We start from the raw sequence: 18,960 nt of genomic DNA, 5'->3' as shown, positions 1-18,960 counted from the left end.
CTTTTTCCTGCATCCTGTCTGGACATCGGAGGGAAACAGACCACAGACTTGGTCCCCAAAAGAAATTCAGACAATAGGCTTTGAGGGGCATGGGGGACTTCAGCCTCCAGGGTCCTACACACAAATCAGTCACTGGCCCAGAAGGGCCCCTCGGAATCGGAGCAGGGAGGGTGGGGAGTGTGAGGAGTATCCTTGATGCTTGGGTGTCCCCAACTTTCCAAATCTCCACCCCCGCGATGGAGAAGAAACGGAGACTGAAGGTTTAGGGCCCACTACCGCTTCCTCCAGATGAGCTCATGGGTTTCTCCACCAAGGAAGTTTTCCGCTGGTTGATTGATTCTTTCCCCGCCCTCTTCTCCCCTCAGGGACTTTATAAAGGCAGTTGTTTCACACTCAGCCAGCAGAAGCTCCCTCAGCAAGGACAGCAGAGGACCAGCCAAGAGGGAGAGAAGCAATTTCAGACCCCCCTGAAAACAACCCTCAGACACCACATCCCCAGACAAGCTGCCGGGAGGGTTAGCTCCCTCTCACATACCGCCCCAAGGCTCCACCCTCTCTTCCTTGGAAAGAACAGCCATGAGCACTGAAACCATGATCCAGGACGTGGAGCTGGCCGAGGAGGCGCTCCCCAAGACCCGGGGGCCCCAGGGCTCCAGGCGGCACTTGTTCCTCAGCCTCTTCTCCTTCCTGCTCGTAGCAGGTGCCACCGCGCTCTTCTGCCTGCTGCACTTCGGAGTGATCGGCCCCCAGAGGGAAGAGGTGAGTGCCTTGTCAGCCTTCATCACTCTCCTACCCAAGGGGAAGTAGAGACGCAAGAGAGAGAGGGAGATGGAATGGGCAAAAGACGTGTGCTGACAGGGAGGGATGGAGAGAAAAAACGTGGAGAAAGATGGGGATGCAGAAAGAGATGTGCCAAGAGATGGGGAAGAGAGAGAGAAAGATGCAGAGACAGGATGTCTGGCACACAGGAGGTGTTCACTAAGTGTGTATGGAGTGAATGAATGAATGAATGAATGAATGAGCAAGCAGATATATAAATAAGATATGAAGACAGATGTGGGTGTAACAGAGAGATGGGGAAGAAACAAGTGATACGAATAAAGATGGTGAGACAGAAACAGATGTGGGAGATATGAGACAGAACTAAGGAGAGAGACGAGGGCGATAAGGAGAGATGAAGATAGGGTGTCTGGCGCACAGAAGACACTCAGTGAAACAGTTGTTGAATGCATGGAGGGTGAATACACGGATGAATGGAGGAAAAAAAGCAGACACCTCAGGGCTAAGAGTGCAGGCCAGGCAGGCAGCCAGCTGTTCCTCCTTTCAGGGCGACTCGCTCGATGCTAACCATTCTCCTTCTCCTCAACAGTTCCCCAAGGACCTCTCTCTAATCAGTCCTCTGGCCCTGGCAGTCAGTAAGTGTCTCCAAACCTCTTTCCTAACTCTGGGTTTGGGTTGGGGGGTAGGGTTAGTACTGGTATGGAAGTAGTGGGGGAAATTTAAAGTTTTGTTCTTGGGGGGAGGACGGATGGACGTGAAAGTAGGGAGTATTTTCTGGAAGTTTAAGAGTCTCAGCTTTTCCTTTTCTCTTTCCTCTTCAGGATCATCATCTCGAATCCCGAGTGACAAGCCTGTAGCCCATGTTGTAGGTAAGAGTTCTGAGGATGTGTCTTGTAACTTGGAGGGATAGGATGTGGGGGTTGAAGCCTGGCTGAGGGTAGTTAGGCCTCGAAGACAGTGTGAGAAAGACTCGCTGAGCTCAAGGGGAGGGTGGAGGAACAGCACAGGGCTTGGGGGATACCCAGAACGTCATCCAGGTGGGATGAGGAATGACAGACAGAGGGGACAGGAACCGGATGTGGGGCGGGCAGAGCTCGAGGGCCAGGATGTGGAGAGTGAACTGACATGGCCACACTGACTCCCCTCTCTCTCTCTCCCTCCCTCCAGCAAACCCTCAAGCTGAGGGGCAGCTCCAGTGGCTGAACCGCAGGGCCAATGCCCTCCTGGCCAATGGCGTGGAGCTGAGAGATAACCAGCTGGTGGTGCCATCAGAGGGGCTGTACCTCGTCTACTCCCAGGTCCTCTTCAAGGGCCAAGGCTGCCCCTCCACCTTTATGCTCCTCACCCACAGCATCAGCCGCATCGCTGTCTCCTACCAGGCCAAGGTCAACCTTCTCTCTGCCATCAAGAGCCCCTGCCAGAGGGAGACCCCACGGGGCGCTAAGACCAATCCCTGGTATGAGCCCATCTACCTGGGAGGGGTCTTCCAGCTGGAGAAGGGCGATCGACTCAGCGCTGAGATCAATCTGCCTGACTATCTCGATTTGGCTGAGTCTGGGCAGGTCTACTTTGGGATCATTGGCCTGTGAGGAGGACGGACATCCATCCTTCCCAAACCCCTCCCCTGCCCCAATCCCTTTATTATCCCCTCCTTCAGACACCCTCATCCTCTTCTGGCTTAAAAGAGAATTAGGGGCTTAGGGTCGGATCCCAGGCTTAGAACTTTAAGCAACACCACCACCACTTCGAAACCCGGGATTCAGGAAAGTGTGGCCTGCACAGTAAAGCACTGGCAACCACCAAGAATTCAGACTGGGGCCTCCAGAACTCACCAGGGCCTACAGCTTTGATCCCGGAACTCAGTCTGTGACATCTGGAATCTGGGGACCTGGAGCCTTTGGCTCCGGCCAGAACGCTGCAGGGCTTGAGGAGACCTCACCCAGAAGTTGACATGAGTGACCTCGGCCTTCCTTTCTCCAGATGTTTCCAGACTCCCCTGAGACACAGAGCCCAGCCTTCCCCATGAAGCCAGCCCCTCTATTTATGTTTGCACCTGTGATTATTTATTATTTATTTATTATTTATTTATTTACCGACGAATATGTATTTATTTAGGAGGTCGGGGCATCCCGGGGGACCCAATGTGAGAGCTGCCTAGGCCAGACATGTTTTCTGTGAAAACAGAGCTGAATAATAGGCTGTTCCCACGTAGCCTCCTGGCCTCTGTGCCTTCTTTTGATTATGTTTTAAAAAATATTCATCTGATTAAGTTGTCCGAACAATACTGATTTGGTGACCGACTGTCACTCATCACTGAACCTCTGCTCCCCAGGGGAGTTGTCTGTAATCGCCCTACTATTCAGTGGCGAGAAATAAAGTTTGCTTAGAAAAGAAACATGGTCTCCTTTTTGGAATTAATTCTGCATCTGCCTCTTCTTGCGAGTGGGAAGAAGCTCCCTAAGTCCTGTCTCCACAGGGTTTAAGATCCCTCAGACCCAGTCCCATCCTTAGACTCCTGGGGTCCTACATAAACAAAGCCCAGCAGAATATTCCCCATCCCCCTGGAAACAGGAACCTGCACCTAATTACCTCTCCCTCAGGGCATGGGAATTTCCAATTCTGGGAATTCCAGTCCTTGCTGGGAAAATCCTACAGCTCAGGTGAGATTTCCGGCTGCTGCAGCTGGCCAGCCATCGGAGAAAGCTAGGGAGGAGCCACATTCTCAGGTACCTGAATCACAGTCAAGGGACTTCCAGAGATTCAGGTACCTAAGCTTCAAATCATCCTGTCCTAACTCTGCCTCCTGAACCAGACATTTAACCTGTCTATCCAATGAAGATAGGAACGTCCTCCACACACAGGGCATGTGAGAGAAGGCTTGACCTCCATCAGAGGATCTCACTCAGCCCTTGGCACAGTGGGCACTCAGTGAATTCTGGCTTACTTCCTTCAACCAGTTTCCAGCTGTTCCATCCCCTTCCATTCTCTCAGTGGGTGAAATTGAAGAGACTGAGGACAATAAAGAAGGAACTGAACCGCTGGGCGTGATGGCATGCACCTGTAATCCCTTCACTTCAGGAGATCAAGGTGAGAAGATTGCTTGAACCCAGGAGCTCAAGAGCAACCTGGGCAACATAGTGACATCCTGTCATCCTGCCTCTATTTTTTAAAAAAGAAAAATATATAGGAATAAGAGGTGGGTGAAGGACTCACAAGCCAGTTTGGTCCCACTCGTATTTGTAGTGAAGGAGGGGAGAGCTGTGAGATGGGTGATCTGGAAAGAGAAAAGCACCCCTCCCCCGATGAAGGATCTGAACAGAGTCAAAGGCAAACAAGGGGCAGGTGCGGTGGCTCACGCCTGTAATCCCAGCACTTTGGGAGGCTAAGGTGGGAGGATCACTTGAGCCCACTAGTTCAAGACCAGCCTATGAAACATAACAAGACTTTGTTTCTACAAAAAATTAAAAAATTAGCCAGGTGGGCTGGGCACCATGACTCACGCCTGTGATCCCAGCACTTTGGGAAGATGAGGCAGGTGGATCATGAGGTCAGGAGATCGAGACCAGCCTGACCAACATGGAGAAACCTCATCTCTACTAAAAATACAAGATTAGCAGGACACAGTGGCGCATGCCTATAATCCCAGCTACTCGGGGGAGCTGAGGCAGGAGAATCACTTGAACCCAGGAGGAGGAGGAGGTTGTGATGAGCCAAGATCACACCATTGCACTCCACTACCACACGGTTTTCTCCAGCCTGGGCAAAAAGAGTGAAACTCCATCTCAAAAAAAAAAAATTAGCCAGGTGGGGCATGCCTGTAGTCCTAGCTACTCAGGAGGCTGAGACAGGAGTATCACTCGAGCCCAGGGTTTGAGGTTCCAATGAGCTATGATCATGCCACTGTACCCCCCGTCTGGGTGACAGAATGAGACCCTGTCTCAAAAATAGTATTCCAAAAACAAATATGGAGGCAGAGATTGAGTCCCCCAAGACTGGGAGCCCCCAGTGAACTCGGAAATTAGGCTCTACCACCAGCCCTGGGGTGCCAGGCAGGAGAAAACTGTGTGATAGGCTGAGGGGGTGGGGTGACCCAGTGGGGTGACCTAGATAGGGCCTTGGGTCACCCTCTGCCTCCCCCAGCCTGTGGCTGAAAGTTGGTCATGACATAAGGAGGGACTACTGTTACCCCGAGGCACCCACACTTACTCACTTTTGGGAAGGGGTACCTAAAGTGTGAACAAAAGGTGAGGATTTTCCACCTCACCCTAAACGGGACATTGTGGCATTGGTTTTTCCTCCTCCCCAGAACTTCCTGGTGTTTTCGGGCACCACAGAATCCTTCCATCATCCCCATCTCTCTCTAATATCTTCCCCTTCTTTCTCCTTCAGCCTCCTCCCTTCAGCCCCCATGAGCCTTGAATTAAGCTCCTTGGAGAAGAGTTGACTGTGGGGTAGCAGAGAAAGAGGCCTTCAGGCAGCCCTGGGGGAGAAGTGCGGGGCCCCTCCACGCCTCATTCCTCTATCTTGATAGGCGCTTACTCTGCAGCTGGGCCTTTCTGAGCGGTGCTTGCTGTGCTCTGTAGTGACCCCTCTCACTGTTGGAGGGGACCCAAGAAAAAAGAGTGTGGTGCAGAGTCTGGTTGGGACCATGTGGGCCTGAAAATCAGGATGCCCGCTTAGGAGTTTGAGTAGTCCCCCTTCCTCCACCCTCCAACTGGACTAATGGTGGGGCCTGGCCATTTGGAGGCAGGGAGGGGTGGGATCAGCAGACCACCATTCCCAGGAGCAAAGCCCATACATTGTGTTGTGGTGAATTGTTTCAAGCAACCAGAAAAGTACAGAGAACATTTAACCCACACCCGTGCACGCATCCTGAATTAAGACGCGTCACATCGCAGCATCTGTATCAGCAGCACTGAAGCTTTCCATTCTTTATTTTCATCAGACTCAAAATCAATTTCCAAACAGTCTCCTACATTTTTCCCACTGCCATGGGGTCCTGGGCGTCCGGGACTCCAATATTCACACACCCGCATCACGCAGTCATATCCCCTCACCCTACCATCACGGCCCCAAAGAAGGTCTTCCCTCTCGCGAAGTCCACCATATCGGGGTGACTGATGTTGACGTAAACCCTCTCGCCCCTCCGGAGCTGCACCAGGCCGCCGAACCCCACGCTCGTGTACCAGAGAGGCCCATACCCTTGCCTCCCGGCCGGGTCCAGCACGAGGGTCACGGTCTCGGCGCCCTCGAGCAACAGCTCGGGAGTGCCCGGCCCGTAAGCGCCCCCCTCCCGGTACAGCGAGCTGCGCAGCGTGACCGAGCGGCCCCGGGGACCCTCGCCGCCAGGGGGCGCCCGGCCCCGGTAGCCGACGAAACAGTAGAGGTAATAGAGGCCGTCCTGCGGGAGCGCCAGCCCCTCGGCGTCCGAGAACTGCGTCCCGCTGCTCAGAAACGCCTGTTCCTTCGTCGCCTCCCAGGCTAGCCCCTGCCCCTTCAGCGGAGCGCCTGCGGAGACATGGGCCCGCGCGCTCTTGGGAAAACGATCCTAAAGGCTCGGGTTCTGGGAGAGTGGCAGCTTTTAGCCCCGGCGGGAGCCGAGCGGGGCCGGGGTGTGTGTGTGTGGGGGGGTGCTGTCTCTGGAATGAGTGCGAGTTGGGGGCCGAGGGAGCAGGGATGTGGGGTGCAGAGCGCTGTAGTGGGGACCTCAAGGCCGGCTTTTGCCTGCGCTGGAGGGAATAAGCAGCTGCACTGCGGGGACGAGCGGAAGGGTGGGCACGAACAGTGAAAGGTGGTGAAGCGGGTGGGAAACCGAGCCCTGGAATCATGGAGCCCAGGGACTCTGGGCGAGCAGAACTGGAACCTTCGGATTATTTAAACTCTTATTCGGGTCTTTGAGATCCTTACCTATGAGGTGGGCAGCTGGGAGCTCGGGGCTGAGATCCGTTTCTGGCTCCTCCTCCGGCAGCTTCTGAAACCCTGGAAGGGGCATAATAGAGTCCACGATTGGGGCCAGGCAGACACCCATGCTGGCGACCCTTGAGAGGACAGGGTGCAGGGATGGGGAGCCTGGATTTCTGGAGGAAGAGGTTTCTGGGTACGCAGCTGGGAGCTGGGAGCCCCTGAGGGGCTGGAGCGGGTAAGGAGAAACGGTCAGCTCTTACCCAGTCCTTGCTGGGCCTGTGCCCCGGGGTCAGCGGTCTCCGTTACCTGGTTGGGTGGGGTCACAGTGCCCAGAGTTCAGATTCAGCTCATGTCACCCCTACCCCTCTGAAAATGGACTCAAGCTGCAGGCCTGGGGTTTCTCCCACCAGCACCATCCCCAACCACACCACCCTAGAAGGGAGAGCAAGCAAGGCATAGGTACTTGGGCAGAGAGACAGATGTGCCTTGGGAAGAGGAGACATAAGGGGCTTACGTTGGGACACAAGCACAGCATCATAGGTACATGGAAAGAGTTAGCAAAGACACAAGACATCCCCACCAGGGACAGCCGAGCCAGCTGAGCCAGAGGGGGCAAAAGACCACAGGCACGACCAGAGGGAGCCCTGCATCCGCAACAAACAGCCCTCCACCAGGACCTGTTGCAGCCACTCACCAGTCCTCCCTGATCCTGGGGCACCAAGGCCAGCACAGCCAGGATAGTGATAGGCACCACCAGCAACAGGGTCACCAGAAATGTGGCTCCTGCCACAGCTAGCAGGAGGGAGCCCCTCCCCTGGAGCCTCCCACCCCTGCCCTCCAGCCCCATTGCCCCCATTGAGACTGAACCAGAGGCAGAGCGGGGGCTTTCATACCTCAGGGATGGGGCCACCCCCTCCCTGTAGACCCACACACCTGGCTGGGACTTTCCACACACCCCGGCTCCCCTCACCCAGCTTCCTGTTTACCCAGAGCTGGGGTGAGGCAACTGGATGCCTGGGTTCTCTGAACTGGGGGAGAAGTTGGGGTATGGAGACAGGCTCTCAGGGTGGAACCAAAGGGGGCTTTAGACATCTTCTGGCTCAGCAGAGAGGGAAACTGAGGCCTGGGAAGGGAAGGTAGCTTGCAGAAAGCCAGTCAGCAGAGCTGAAATGAGAACACCGATCTCCAGGTTTCCAATGTGGTTTGCATTCTTCTATACCCTCAAGGTATGTGCTGAAGGAAGAGCTGATCCACAGACCTGAGGTCAAGGGCTGGAGTAGGACAAGGACTGGAGTCTTGAGGGATGGATGTCTGGGTCCCTGAGAAGAACTGATTCCCATACTGGGCTGACCTCCTCCCATTCCCTTGCTCACCTCCAGACCCTATGCTGGGTGAGAAAGGCAGAGGTAAGCCTTAGCCTCACCACTGACTGCTGACTCACTGAGGAGGGATGGAAATGGAGCTTTACCTCCCTGCTGCAAAGAGTAAAGACAGATGGACGAGGCAAACTCCCACCCTCAAAAAGCTTCGAAGTCTACAATGAGCGCTATCCATCAATAGGTGCTTACTAAATGTTTATACATAAATGAATAAAAGGACAAATAAATGCAGGAATAACCAAAACAAAGCAGCAAGGACCAAAAGGTAGATGTAAGGCAGCGTGAGTGGTAAGAGTCAAGGGAGGAGGCCGGGTGCCGTGGCTCACGCCTGTAATCCGAGCACTTTGGGAAGCCGAGGTGGGCGGATCACCTGAGGTCAGGAGTTCGAGAACAGCCTGGCCAACATGGAGAAACCCCATCTTTTATAAAAAAAAAAAAAAAAGAAAAGAAAGAAAGAAAGACAAAAAACAAAAGAGTCAAGGGAGGCAAGTCCAGGTCCAAGGAATCTGGGAGGGCCCCAGTCATCTCCCTTTCCTGGCAGCATCTCTATGTGTTTGGGTAATAGTAAGAATAATATACCTGATACACAAAATGCACTTAGTATGTGTATGCCACTGATTTACACACTTTAATACTTTTTTTTCAGAAACAGGGTCTTGCTATGCCGCCCAAGCTGGAGTGCAGTGACAGGATCATGGCTCACTGCAGCCTTGACCTCCAGGCTGTTTCCATCCACCCACCTCAGCCTTCTGAATAGCTGGGATTACAGGCATGAGCCACCATGCCCAGCAAATAATTATAATCCTGACAAAAACTCTAAAAGGAAACTGGGGCACAGAGAGGTTAAGAATCTTATGGAGCTCACAGAGCCAGTGGCATAACGAGGACTTGAACCCAGGCATCTGGCTCCAGAGCCTTGATGACGAGGCAGTTTATTTTATTTATTTATTTATTTATTTTTGAGATGGAGTCTTGCTCTGTCGTCAGGCTGGAGTGCAGTGGCACGATCTCGGCTCACTGCAATCTCCACCTCCCAGGTTCAAGTGATTCTCCTGCCTCAGCCTCCCAAGTAGCTGAGACTACAGGCATGCACCACCACACCAGGATAATTTTTGTATTTTTAATAGAGATGGGGTTTCACCATGTTGGCCAGGCTCGTCTCGATCTCTTGACCTTGTGATCCACCCGCCTTGACCTCCCAAAGTCCTGGGGATTACAGGCATGAGCCAACACGCCCGGCCACAAGGCAGTTTAAAAACCGAGTACTGGGCCCGGCACGGTGGCTCATGCCTGTAATCCCAGCACTTTAGAAGACCAAGGCAGACTGATCACTTGAGGTCAAGAGTTAAAGACCAGCCTGGCCAACATGGTGAAACCCTGTCTCCATTAAAAATACAAAAATTAGCTGGGCGTGGTGGCACAAACCTGTAGTCCCAGCTACTCGGGAGGCTGAGGCAGGAGAATCACTTGAACCCAGAAGGCAGAGGTTGCAATGAGCCCAGATCACACCACTGCACTCCAGCCTGGGTGACAGAGCAAGACTCTGTCTCAAAGAAAAAAAGATCGCTTCTCAGCCTTTTGGCCAAGATCCAGTAAAAAAAAAAAAAAAAAAAAAAAAAAAAAAAATAGTACTGACTTGAGATTTGTAAGTAAAATTGTCTTCCTCAGGCCAGAAAAGAAATGGGGAAATAAATACTGAACTCCAGTCAATGTGAAGCTTCTGAAGGGTTTAGATGTAAAATGTACTGATATTTGCAATTTTTAAAGATATTTAAAAGTGAGATGGATTGAAAAATATGTGATAAAGCAAATAAAAGATGTTAATAGAGCCAGGTGCAGTGGGTCACTCCTATAATTCCAGCACTTTGGGAGGCTAAGGTGGAACGATTGCTTGAGGCCAGGAGTTCAAGACCAGCCTGGTCAACATCGTAAGACCCATCTCTACAAAGCCTCACGTGGTCGCAGGTGCCTGCAGTCCTAGCTACTCAGGAGGCTGAGGTGGGAGGATCACTGAGCCCAGGAATTCAAGGCTGCAGTGAGCTATGATTTCACCACTGCACTTCAGGCTGAGTGACAGAGTGAGACCCCCCATCTCAAAAACAAAACAAAAAATGTTAACTAGTAGTGTCTAGGTGGTAAGAATATGTTCACTGTTCAATTCTTTTCATTTAATCCTATGTTTGTACTTTTTAATAATCAACTGTAAAAAAACCTGAATATTATTCAGCGTAAGGAACATGGAGGATGGGGAGAAGGGTCAGGGAGGAAGTAGAAGTTTCTTGAATTTGGAAGGAGAATTGCAAATGAATATGGACCCACCCAAGTGCCAGATCTCCTTCTCACCCTTTGCCTTACATGAGTTCCCTAGTCTTCACCCTCCCCAAGGAGTAAGCCTGCAATCCTCTAGCACCCATCTCCTTCTCCATCACAGTGCCACTAAGAAGCCTTCACCCAGGTCTCTCCAGAGGGCCTCAGGCTGCTGCCTTTACTTGGTTCTGTTTTCAATGCCAGAAAGCTGCCTCCTACAGGAAGTTTACCTGGATTGCACATACCTCCTTTCCGTCACCAACTTGTCACCAACTTTCTGTCCTAGATGGATCCACAGGGCTCATGTAGATCTAGTCTGTCTCCTGTTTGTTAATCAGACACAAGTGGGTCACCCCAAATATGCCAGAGCTCCCAGTCTGATGTGGGAGTGGGGTGTGTGTGTCCACACACATACACCAAGATCAAGCAGTCTCAACAGATGCAGTGTGAGGGGTAGTAAAGAAAAAGTTAACCAAGGAAGACACCTGAAGGAGGTGGATATTGGCTGACTAGTGGCAGGATCCATGAAATGACTGGAGATGACAGCCCTAGCTACAGGTCCAGGAGTTTGAAAGAAAAGATGTTGTAACCCTAACCCTCAAGCCGAACTTCCTCTCCTAGCAATGCTGGGGAGGAACCCTGGCTCGGGGAGAAGTTAAAGCCAGAGGAGAGGCAGGAATGTCTGAAGTGGCAACACTTCTCTTCAGCCAGACAGCGCTGGCCAGTTTGGAATCTGTTTATCCCGCGGGCCACAGGCTCTGGGTAAGCTGGGAATGGGCAGGGACTTGGTGGAAGGATGGTCGCACCCCAGAGTCAGGTGAAGCTAGGATGAGGGGAGGGAGAGTATGGGTTTGAGTTTCCCTGGACCGTCGAGGAATCCTCTGAGTCTCTGCTTCCCAAATAATGAAAGACAATCCCTTTCTATGCCCACAGCCCTTATGGCCTCCACCTGGGCTTCTGCTCCCTACTCTCCAGAATTCCTCTTAAACCCAGAAGGATTGCAGTTTGCAGACCCTAGTCAGTATATTTGGCTCTGGGGTGAAGACAGCGGCCCCCTCTTTGCCCTCAAACAGGAACCAGTGGTTGAAGGGCAGGAAGTGCCTGAGGGGAAGTTAAGGGGCCCCAGACGCTCCTCCATGCCCCACTTCAGCCCCAGCAACATCTGCCCGTGGGAAGTGGGTCTCCACACCAGCCAAGGGGGCCCCGAGACTCCCGCGCTGCTCTGAGGCTCAGGGAGCAGCCCAGCTGCTGGGCGTGCTGATATCACCCTCCCTACTTCCTCCCAGTGCCCACACCCACCCAGGCCCAGGCTCCTTCCGCTCCATCAGCCCCTTACCAGCACCTAAAACCATCCAGGGCTGGAAAGGCCCCTTCAAACCACCTAGTCAGCCCAGGGCAGAGGAAAGGGCTGGGCTCTGGAGCTGGACAGAGCTGGCCTTAAACTCCAGCTCCACTCTTCTGGGATGGAGATAGTAACGTTCAGGCTTGAATCTCGGGTCCTTACTTGGACAATGGACACCATGATACCCTGTGTTCTGGGGATTAGCAGTGAGGAATGGAAAGTGTCCAGCTCAGGGTTGGCACATAAGTGAGGCTCCCCAGCCCGGGAACGATTGTAACAGAGGGCCCCTCACTTCGCAGATGAGGAACTTAAGGCACGTGACTAACCCCTGATCATTTCACCCAAAAGAGCAAGGACTAGAGTTCCTGACCTCCAGGCCAGTCCCTGATCCCCGACTTAATAATATCAGATTGCAGTGGCAATATGTGTAAGTAAAGGGCCTCTAGCATCTGCATAGGGAGGGTCCTGGGAGCTCAGGAGGTGATGGGGAACAGTGATGTGTGCGGCTCATGACTAGGTGGACAGCCTCTGGGGACAGCTGATGCAGGAGGGAAAGGGACCTCACAGGAGGCCCAGAAACAGCAGAGATTTCAGTGGGAAGCCTCTAAAGGGTGAGTGGTCTCAGCTATGAGGCAAGATAACCGATGAGGGCATATACCCTGGTAGGAGGTGAGGTATTGAGGTCTGGGGTCTGGGGAAGCTCTGAGGGTATATTTTTCTGCCTCTAAAACTGTTGGAGAGGGAATCTGAGAAAGCAGCAACCAACCAGGAGGCTAGGATAGGCTGGAGAGGGAATGGGGTCTGTAACCTTGAGCCCTTTTCCCTGTAGGTAGTATATACCTCTACGTGGGTCTGGGACTGGGTGGGCTCCTGCTTCTGGCTGTGGTCCTTCTGTCCGTCTGCCTTTGTCGGCTGCATCGCAGAGGTGAGTGCCGCACTCCCTCCTCACCCCGCATTAGTGCCCCCTGTGGCCCCACCCACACCCCTTCCCGCTGCTTTCCCAGAACCTGCCTGGCTCTGGAGCCATGGGGAAGCCAACAAGGGAGCCCATGCCTGCTGGGGTGGGGAGCCGGGGAGGGGCCGGGAGAAGCACAAAGGGTGGGCTGTGCTGAGCTTCTTCTTTTCTTCCAGTAAAGAGGCTGGAGAGCAGCTGGGTGAGTCCGGGGACAGGGAAGGGGGAGGGCAAGAGAGAACCTGAGTGGGTTAAGGGGGGAGAAGCGTGGCTGAGCGCTGAGAGGAGGGGTGGGGGCGGGAGATGAGGAGAGGGAAAAGTAGGAGCAGAGAAAATTAGGGCGAGAGAGAGAAAAGGAGACAGAAACCAAAAGAGAAAGTGGGAGAGAGGATAGGAGTGAGAGACAGGGAGAGAATGAGAGTGAGAAAGACACAAATAGAAAGAGCAGTGAGAGAGAGAGAGACAGAGACAGAGAGAGAGAGAAGCTCTAGAACCAGGCACAGTGGCTCACGCCTGTACTTCCAACTGTTAGGAGGCTGAAGGAGGAAGATAGCTTGAGCTCAGGCGTAAGACCAGCCTGGAAAACATAGTAGGACTGTCTCCAGAAAGAGAGAGAAAGAGAGAGAGAGAGAGAAAGTCAGGGAAGTAAGGAAGGCTGGAGGCGGGAGCAGAACTCACAGGGAAGGACCTGAAGGCGTGGCCTCCCATCAGCACCTTCTGTCCTAGCCCCAGGCCCAAGACTCCTCGGAGCAGGAGCTCCACTATGCATCGCTGCAGAGGCTGCCAGTGCCCAGCAGCGAGGGACCTGACCTCAGGGACAGACAAGAGAGAGGCACCAAGGAGGATCCCAGAGCTGACTATGCCTGCATTGCTGAGAACAAACCCACCTGAGCACGCCAGACACCCCCCTCGACCCAGGCAGGCGGACAGGGTCACCCTGTGGTCCACCCAGTAAAGACTGTGGTCCCCCCACTTCTGTGTCTCAGTCCTCTCGGTCCATCTTGAGCCTCCGTTCAAAATGATTATCATCAAAACTTCTGTGGCTTTTTGACCTTTGAATAGGGAGTTTGTTACGTAAAAATTAAAATTAAATAAAAAAAACAAAAAACAAGTGGCTCACCCTCCTACCCACTCTGGGGTCAAGTAGTGATTTATTGGGCAAATGAGAGTCTTCAGGGACCCAGGCTCCCCTAACAGCCAAAAGAGAGTATGTGTGGGCCTGGCAGGAAACGGCAGTTGCCAAGGAGGGGTCATATCTGATCCTTCCCATTTCTCAGGACAATCAGACTCAGCCTCCTGGGTCTGGGGAAGCAGGTGTGCTGAGCCCCCACATGGCGGTGGGAGGGGCCCTGGGCGCCACAGCCGGAAGCTGCCTTCTTGGACCTTTCCAGGTTAGACCTGGTGGAAGGGAGAGTTCAGAGTTGGGGAAATCCAGAGAGGGTACATTGGGCATCTGGAGAATGGAGAAGAAAACACATGAGACTCATAAGGAGGAGTTAGTGGTGGGGCAGAGAGCGATTTATTGGGGTCTTTTGAAGAGGACTGGGGATCACTGGGCTCTGGGATCACTCCTCAGGGGCCATCTGAGGAGTGGCAGCATGTTCCCATGTGACCGTGGCCTGGGCAGAGAGAGGACAGGAGCTGCTCAGTGTCGAAGTCCCCCGAGGCTCTCCTCTTCCTGGTCTCTGTCCCCCTCCTCCCACTCTCTTACTGCCCTTCCCATCTTGTCCACTATTGCCCCTGCCTCCATTACTCACATTTACCCTGGTAATAAAGGGTGCTGCCCATGGCCACAGAAAGAAAGCTGATGGCATAGAATCCAGCCCGAAGGAGGAGGACTGGACCAGCCCCTAGCTGAGGATGTTCTGCACGGGGCAATGGAAAAGGGGGTTGGGGATGAAGTGCACACAGGCTTCTTCTGTGTGCACTTCTTCCCAGGAGGATAGGGACCCCAGGGGAGGATCCCTGACTCCCAAGGACGTTGCCTCTTGGGGCCTCCAGCCAGGAAGAGACACCACCTCCCAGCATCTCACCTTTCTCAACCACCAGCCGAGTCCCGTTCCCTGTCCCGACACCCAGGCCCAGCACCTCCACCCTGCACAAGTAGATGCCGGCGTCATGGTCTCGCACGTCCCAGATGTGCAGCTCAGCCTGGTGGTCATGGAGGAAACGGAAAGAAGCAAGGGGGGCCAGGCGGCCCCTGAACTCTGGGGTTCCATTCCTCACCTCCTTCCCTGAAGCCACCTCATCTCGGAACCACGTGACGGAGCCAATGGCCAGTTTCCCTCTGCTGGCATTGAAGGAGCAGGGCAGGAAGGCAGAGGATCCTTCCAGGGTATGAATCTCAGGGGGCTGGGACACCCAGAGAGCACAGGATCCTGGAGGCAGAAGGAAGACCCAGAGAAACGCCTCCCGAGTTACTCCAAAGAGAACAGACAGGTGAGCTTGGAGTAGAACATCCTAGCTGTCTCGGGTATAGGGTTCATGGAATAGACACTTTGGGTGCCTCATGAAACCCTTTCGTCTTAACCAATCTGATTTCTTTCTTTCTTTCTTTCTTTCTTTCTTTTTTTTGAGTTGGAGTCTCGCTCTGTGGCCCAGGCTGGAGTACAGTGGCATGATCTCCGCTCACTGCAACCTCTGCCTCCTGGCTAAGAGTGATTCTCCTGCCTCAGCCTCCCAAATAGCTGGGATTACAGGCGTGTACCACCACACCCAGCTAATTTTTGTATTTTTAGTAGAGACGGGGTTTCACCATGTTGGTCAGGCTGGTTTCTAACTCCTGACCTTGTGATCTGCCCGCCTCAGCCTCCCAAAGTGCTGGGGTTACAGATGTGAGCCACAGCACCTGGCCCAACTAATCTGATTTCTTAACATTGCTTATTAAATCATTTTTCAAATTCTTGCTATACCAACTCTCACTCTCACCCTCTGCCATCATTCTCCAGCCAGTTCAGTAGTAACTTGTCTAGCTAAAATGTAAACCATCACAGTGAAATTAAGCTTATTAATTAATGCAGCTGCCTAGTTAACTAACATCACTAATTATATTATTCCAGGTATTATTTTAGTACTAATGGCATTGCATGGTAAGCCATCCTTGTTCTTTTTCTCTTTTCTTTTTTTTTTCAAGGCAAAGTCTTGCTCTGTTGCCCTCAGGCTGGAGTGCAATGGCACGATCTTGGCTCACTACAACTTCCGCCTCCTGGATTCAAGTGATTCTCCTGCCTCAGCCTCCTGAGTAGCTAGGATTACAGGCATGAGTCACCACGTCCGGCTAATTTTTGTATTTTTAGTAGAGACGTAGTTTCACCATGTTGGCCAGGCTGGTCTCAAACTCCTGACCTCAAGTGATCCTCCTCCCTCAGCCTCCCAAAGTGCTGGGATTACAGGCGTGAGCCACCGCGCCCAGCCACTCTGTTTTTTGTTAAAAAGCATTAACTGGCCAGGCACAGTGACTCACGCCTGTAATCCCAGCACTTTGGGAGACCGAGGGAGGCAGATCATGAGGTCAGGAGATCAAGACCTGCCTGGTCAACATGGTGAAACCCCGTCTCTACTAAAAATGCAAAAAAATTAGCTAGGTGTGGTGGCAGGCACCTGTAATCCCAGCTACTTGGGAGGCTGAGGCAGGAGAATCGCTTGGACCCGGGAGGCGGAGGAGGTTGCAGTGAGCCAAGATTGAGCCACTGCACTCCAGCCTGGGCAACAGAGTGAGACTCCCTCTAAAAAAAAAAAAAAAGAACATTAACTAATTAAGTCTCCAGGTGAAGACATGATCTTAATTGGTTGAGATCCCTATTTAACCCATCTATATTGATGAATTAAACCAATATTAAAATCCCTCATTAAATTACCTACTTAGGGAAATTTACTAGTCATTCTATTTCAGTGGTTCTCAAACTTGAGTGTGTATGGAAATTACCTGGAGCATTTGCTAAAAAACAGATTCCTGGGCCCACCCCTAGAGTTTTCAATTCAGTAGGTCTGGAGTGGGGCCTGAGAATCTGTCCCAGGTTCCCAGGAATCCACATTTTGTGAACTCCTGCATTTTGTAAATGAATATGCCTGTTAGTCAATGTCTCTCAGTTCATTAAAAACAGTTTTAGCTGGGCACGGTGGCTTATGCCTGTAATCCCAGCACTTAGGGAGGCCAAGGAGAGTGGATCACCTCAGGTCAGGAGTTTGAGACCAGCCTGACCAACATGGTGAAACCTCGTCTCCACTAAAAATACGAAAGTTAGTCAGCAGTAGTGACGTGAACCTATAATCCCAGCCACTTGGGAGGCTGAGGCAGGAGAATCACTTGTACCCGGGAGGTGGAGGCTACAGTGAGCCAAGATAGCGCCACTACGCTCCAGCCTGGGCAGTAGAAGGAGGCTGTCTCAAAAAAAAAATAAAACAGTTTCACCAGGCGGGGCACAGTGGCTCATGCCTGTAATCCCAACACTTTGGGAGGCCAAGGCAAGCGGATCACTTGAGATAAGGAGTTTGAAACCAGCCTGGCCAACATAGCAAAACCCCATCTCTACTGAAAATATAAAAATGGCTGGGACCTATAATCCTAGCACTTTGGGAGGCCAAGACGGGCAGATCATCTGAGGTCAGGAGTTCGAGACCAGCCTGGCCAACATGGGGAAACCCTGTCTCTACTAAAAATGCAAAAATTAGCTGGGTGTGGTGACACGTGCCTGTAATTCCGTCTACTCGGGAGGCTAAGGCAGGAGACTTGCTTGAACCCGGGAGGCAAACGTTGCAGTGAGCCAAGATCATGCCACTGCACTCCAGCCTGGGCAACAGAGCAAGACTCTATCTCAAAACAAAACAAACAACAAAAACAACTAGCCAGGTGTGGTGGTGTGTGCCTGTTGTCCCAGCTACTCTGGAGGCTGAGGCAGGAGAATCGCTTGAACACGGGAGGTTGAAGTGAGCCGAGACTGCACCACTGCACGCCAGCCTGGGCAGCAAAGCAAGATTCCATCTCAAAAAAAACAAAACAAAAAAAAAAAAACCAGTTTCACCAAGAAATTTATCATAGATTTATTGGATCTCTCAAACTCCTAATTATATGTCTAGACCCTAGCTAAAAAGCCTCACAGTGGGTGACACAGAGAGTCTGTGAATTGGGGAATCCACCGAGTGTCTTTGGAGAGGCCCCACTCCTCCCTCAGAACTGGGTGTTTCAGCAACCCCCAAGCTTGCTCCCTATAGCATATAGTCCAACCTCCTGGATCTTCCTCCTCCCACCCACACTCCTTGGAGTTCTGAGCACACGCCCTGTCACCTGGATGGACCATGATCAAGATGAGCAACAGCATCCAGGCCATGTCGGAAGATGTCCCAGTTGGCGAAGGGGATCTGAGCAGTGAGGTCTGGGTGGAGGAGGGAGGACTCACTGCTTGTAGCCAGGCCTTTGGTCACCAGATGGGGACAGGGAGCTTCCTATGACACACAAGACTCACACATCACTTGGAAACGATCACAACTCCCAGGGACCTGGAACGTCAAATGCATGCCTCCCTGAGGAGAGAGGACGCTGCTGGTGGTGCTGTCCTGCCTAGGAGATGCTGCTGGTGGTGATGTCCTGGCCTCTAGGAGGACAAGAGGCCAGCTTGTGGCAGCCTACCTAAGCGTGTGAGGGGGAAGGTGGGGCTTAGATGGCTGCTAACCCGAGGGTGAGTGGGCGGTTGGGCGGGTGAGACCAGGATGTGGGTTCCCCCACCTTCTGAGGTTCAAGAAGATCAGCTTTTACCCAGAATAAGCCTCCAGGAGCCCTCCTCAGCCTAGAAGCTAACCTACTTCCTCTTCCCACTGCTCCCCAGTGCCCAGACCCATCCCACCCATTCCCTTCCTGGAGTCTGGCCTCACTGAACCCCACAGCTGCATTTCTATGAGGGATTAAGAGAAGCAAGCTGATTGGTGAAGCTATATTTTATTTACATAGCAATCACCCTGGGTGTGTGTGTGTGTCTTTTTGTTTGGTTGATTGAGTGTTTTTTTTTTTTTTTTTTTTGAGATAGAGTCTTACTCTGTTGCCCAGGCTGGAGTGCAGTGGAGTAATCTTGGCTCACTGCAACCTCCGCCTCCCAGGTTCAAGCAATTCTCCTGCCTCAGCCTCCCAAATAGCTGGGATTACAGGCACACACACCACCACACCCGGCTAATTTTTGTATTTTTTGTTGAGCTTTGGGGTATTACCATGTTGGCCAGGCTGGTCTCAAAATCCTGATCTCAAGTGATCGGCCAACCTCGCCCTCCCAAAGTGCTGGGATTGCTCTTTTGGTTTTTTGAGATAG

At 52.5% G+C, this 18,960-nt stretch overlaps 4 protein-coding genes across 17 annotated transcripts in view; 2 read left to right on the top strand and 2 right to left on the bottom strand.

Annotated features, from left to right (window-relative positions):
* Positions 1 to 399: 399 nt before the first annotated feature.
* TNF (tumor necrosis factor) lies at positions 400 to 3,175 on the top strand. Of its 2 annotated transcripts, XM_012436771.2 has the most exons (4): positions 400 to 759; positions 1,370 to 1,415; positions 1,602 to 1,649; positions 1,948 to 3,175. In XM_012436771.2, the coding sequence occupies exons 1-4, from the start codon at positions 577 to 579 to the stop codon at positions 2,367 to 2,369; spliced, it is 699 nt and encodes a 232-aa protein (XP_012292194.1). In that variant the 5' UTR covers positions 400 to 576; the 3' UTR covers positions 2,370 to 3,175. The 2 variants fall into 2 exon arrangements, with proteins under 2 accessions (XP_012292194.1, XP_012292193.1); XM_012436770.2 differs by lacking the exon at positions 400 to 759 and having other exon boundaries at positions 811 to 1,415; positions 1,948 to 3,169.
* Positions 3,176 to 5,680: 2,505 nt separating this feature from the next.
* On the bottom strand, positions 5,681 to 7,581 carry LTB (lymphotoxin beta). Of its 2 annotated transcripts, XM_012436632.3 has the most exons (4): positions 7,379 to 7,581; positions 6,945 to 6,990; positions 6,688 to 6,759; positions 5,681 to 6,288 (listed from the first exon to the last, which is right to left on the bottom strand). In XM_012436632.3, the coding sequence occupies exons 1-4, from the start codon at positions 7,538 to 7,540 to the stop codon at positions 5,834 to 5,836; spliced, it is 735 nt and encodes a 244-aa protein (XP_012292055.1). In that variant the 5' UTR covers positions 7,541 to 7,581; the 3' UTR covers positions 5,681 to 5,833. The 2 variants fall into 2 exon arrangements, with proteins under 2 accessions (XP_012292055.1, XP_012292056.1); XM_012436633.3 differs by lacking the exon at positions 6,945 to 6,990 and having other exon boundaries at positions 7,379 to 7,576.
* Positions 7,582 to 11,042: 3,461 nt separating this feature from the next.
* LST1 (leukocyte specific transcript 1) lies at positions 11,043 to 13,791 on the top strand. Of its 4 annotated transcripts, none has more exons than XM_012436648.3 (6): positions 11,043 to 11,132; positions 12,012 to 12,139; positions 12,230 to 12,323; positions 12,542 to 12,637; positions 12,844 to 12,866; positions 13,391 to 13,791. In XM_012436648.3, the coding sequence occupies exons 3-6, from the start codon at positions 12,254 to 12,256 to the stop codon at positions 13,553 to 13,555; spliced, it is 354 nt and encodes a 117-aa protein (XP_012292071.1). In that variant the 5' UTR covers positions 11,043 to 11,132; positions 12,012 to 12,139; positions 12,230 to 12,253; the 3' UTR covers positions 13,556 to 13,791. The 4 variants fall into 4 exon arrangements, 3 of the variants coding, with proteins under 3 accessions (XP_012292071.1, XP_012292072.1, XP_064217313.1); XM_064361243.1 differs by having other exon boundaries at positions 11,044 to 11,132; positions 12,061 to 12,139; XM_012436649.3 differs by lacking the exon at positions 12,230 to 12,323.
* NCR3 (natural cytotoxicity triggering receptor 3) overlaps positions 13,781 to 18,960 on the bottom strand; it is a 43,641-nt gene continuing 38,461 nt past the window's right edge. Inside the window, exons 1-4 of one of the 9 annotated variants that reach the window (XM_012436640.2) lie at positions 17,949 to 18,813; positions 14,698 to 15,042; positions 14,422 to 14,529; positions 13,973 to 14,117 (exon numbers count right to left, since the gene is read on the bottom strand). In XM_012436640.2, the coding sequence (XP_012292063.1) occupies positions 14,080 to 14,117; positions 14,422 to 14,529; positions 14,698 to 15,042; positions 17,949 to 17,991 (534 nt within the window). In that variant the 5' untranslated portion in view covers positions 17,992 to 18,813 and the 3' untranslated portion in view covers positions 13,973 to 14,079. Of the gene's footprint in view, positions 14,284 to 14,421; positions 15,043 to 17,948; positions 18,817 to 18,960 lie in introns of those variants that run through there. The other 8 variants (XM_064361241.1, XM_012436639.3, XM_012436641.2 and 5 more) reach the window with 8 other exon arrangements.

The sequence above is a fragment of the Aotus nancymaae genome, unplaced genomic scaffold, assembly GCF_030222135.1.
Source record: "Aotus nancymaae isolate 86718 unplaced genomic scaffold, 86718_ANA_hifiasm-v0.15.2.pri h1tg000040l, whole genome shotgun sequence".
Classification (NCBI taxonomy): Eukaryota; Metazoa; Chordata; class Mammalia; order Primates; family Aotidae; genus Aotus; species Aotus nancymaae.
This window is presented reverse-complemented; position numbering and strand designations above follow the sequence as displayed.

Bases quoted from the DNA above. Each gene is read 5' to 3' on its own strand.
- LTB (XM_012436632.3), bottom strand. From the start codon at position 7,540: ATGGGGGCAATGGGGCTGGAGGGCAGGGGTGGGAGGCTCCAGGGGAGG. The intron at 6,991-7,378 runs GTGAGTGGCTGC...CCACCCAACCAG, and splicing joins CCCAGGATCAGGGAGGACTG to GTAACGGAGACCGCTGACCC. The intron at 6,289-6,687 runs GTAAGGATCTCA...ATGTCTCCGCAG, and splicing joins CCCAGCTGCCCACCTCATAG to GCGCTCCGCTGAAGGGGCAG.
- LST1 (XM_012436648.3), top strand. From the start codon at position 12,254: ATGCAGGAGGGAAAGGGACCTCACAGGAGGCCCAGAAACAGCAGAGAT. The intron at 12,324-12,541 runs GTGAGTGGTCTC...TTTTCCCTGTAG, and splicing joins CAGTGGGAAGCCTCTAAAGG to GTAGTATATACCTCTACGTG. The intron at 12,867-13,390 runs GTGAGTCCGGGG...CTTCTGTCCTAG, and splicing joins AGAGGCTGGAGAGCAGCTGG to CCCCAGGCCCAAGACTCCTC.
- TNF (XM_012436770.2), top strand. From the start codon at position 1,175: ATGAAGATAGGGTGTCTGGCGCACAGAAGACACTCAGTGAAACAGTTG. The intron at 1,416-1,601 runs GTAAGTGTCTCC...TTTCCTCTTCAG, and splicing joins TCCTCTGGCCCTGGCAGTCA to GATCATCATCTCGAATCCCG. The intron at 1,650-1,947 runs GTAAGAGTTCTG...CCCTCCCTCCAG, and splicing joins GCCTGTAGCCCATGTTGTAG to CAAACCCTCAAGCTGAGGGG.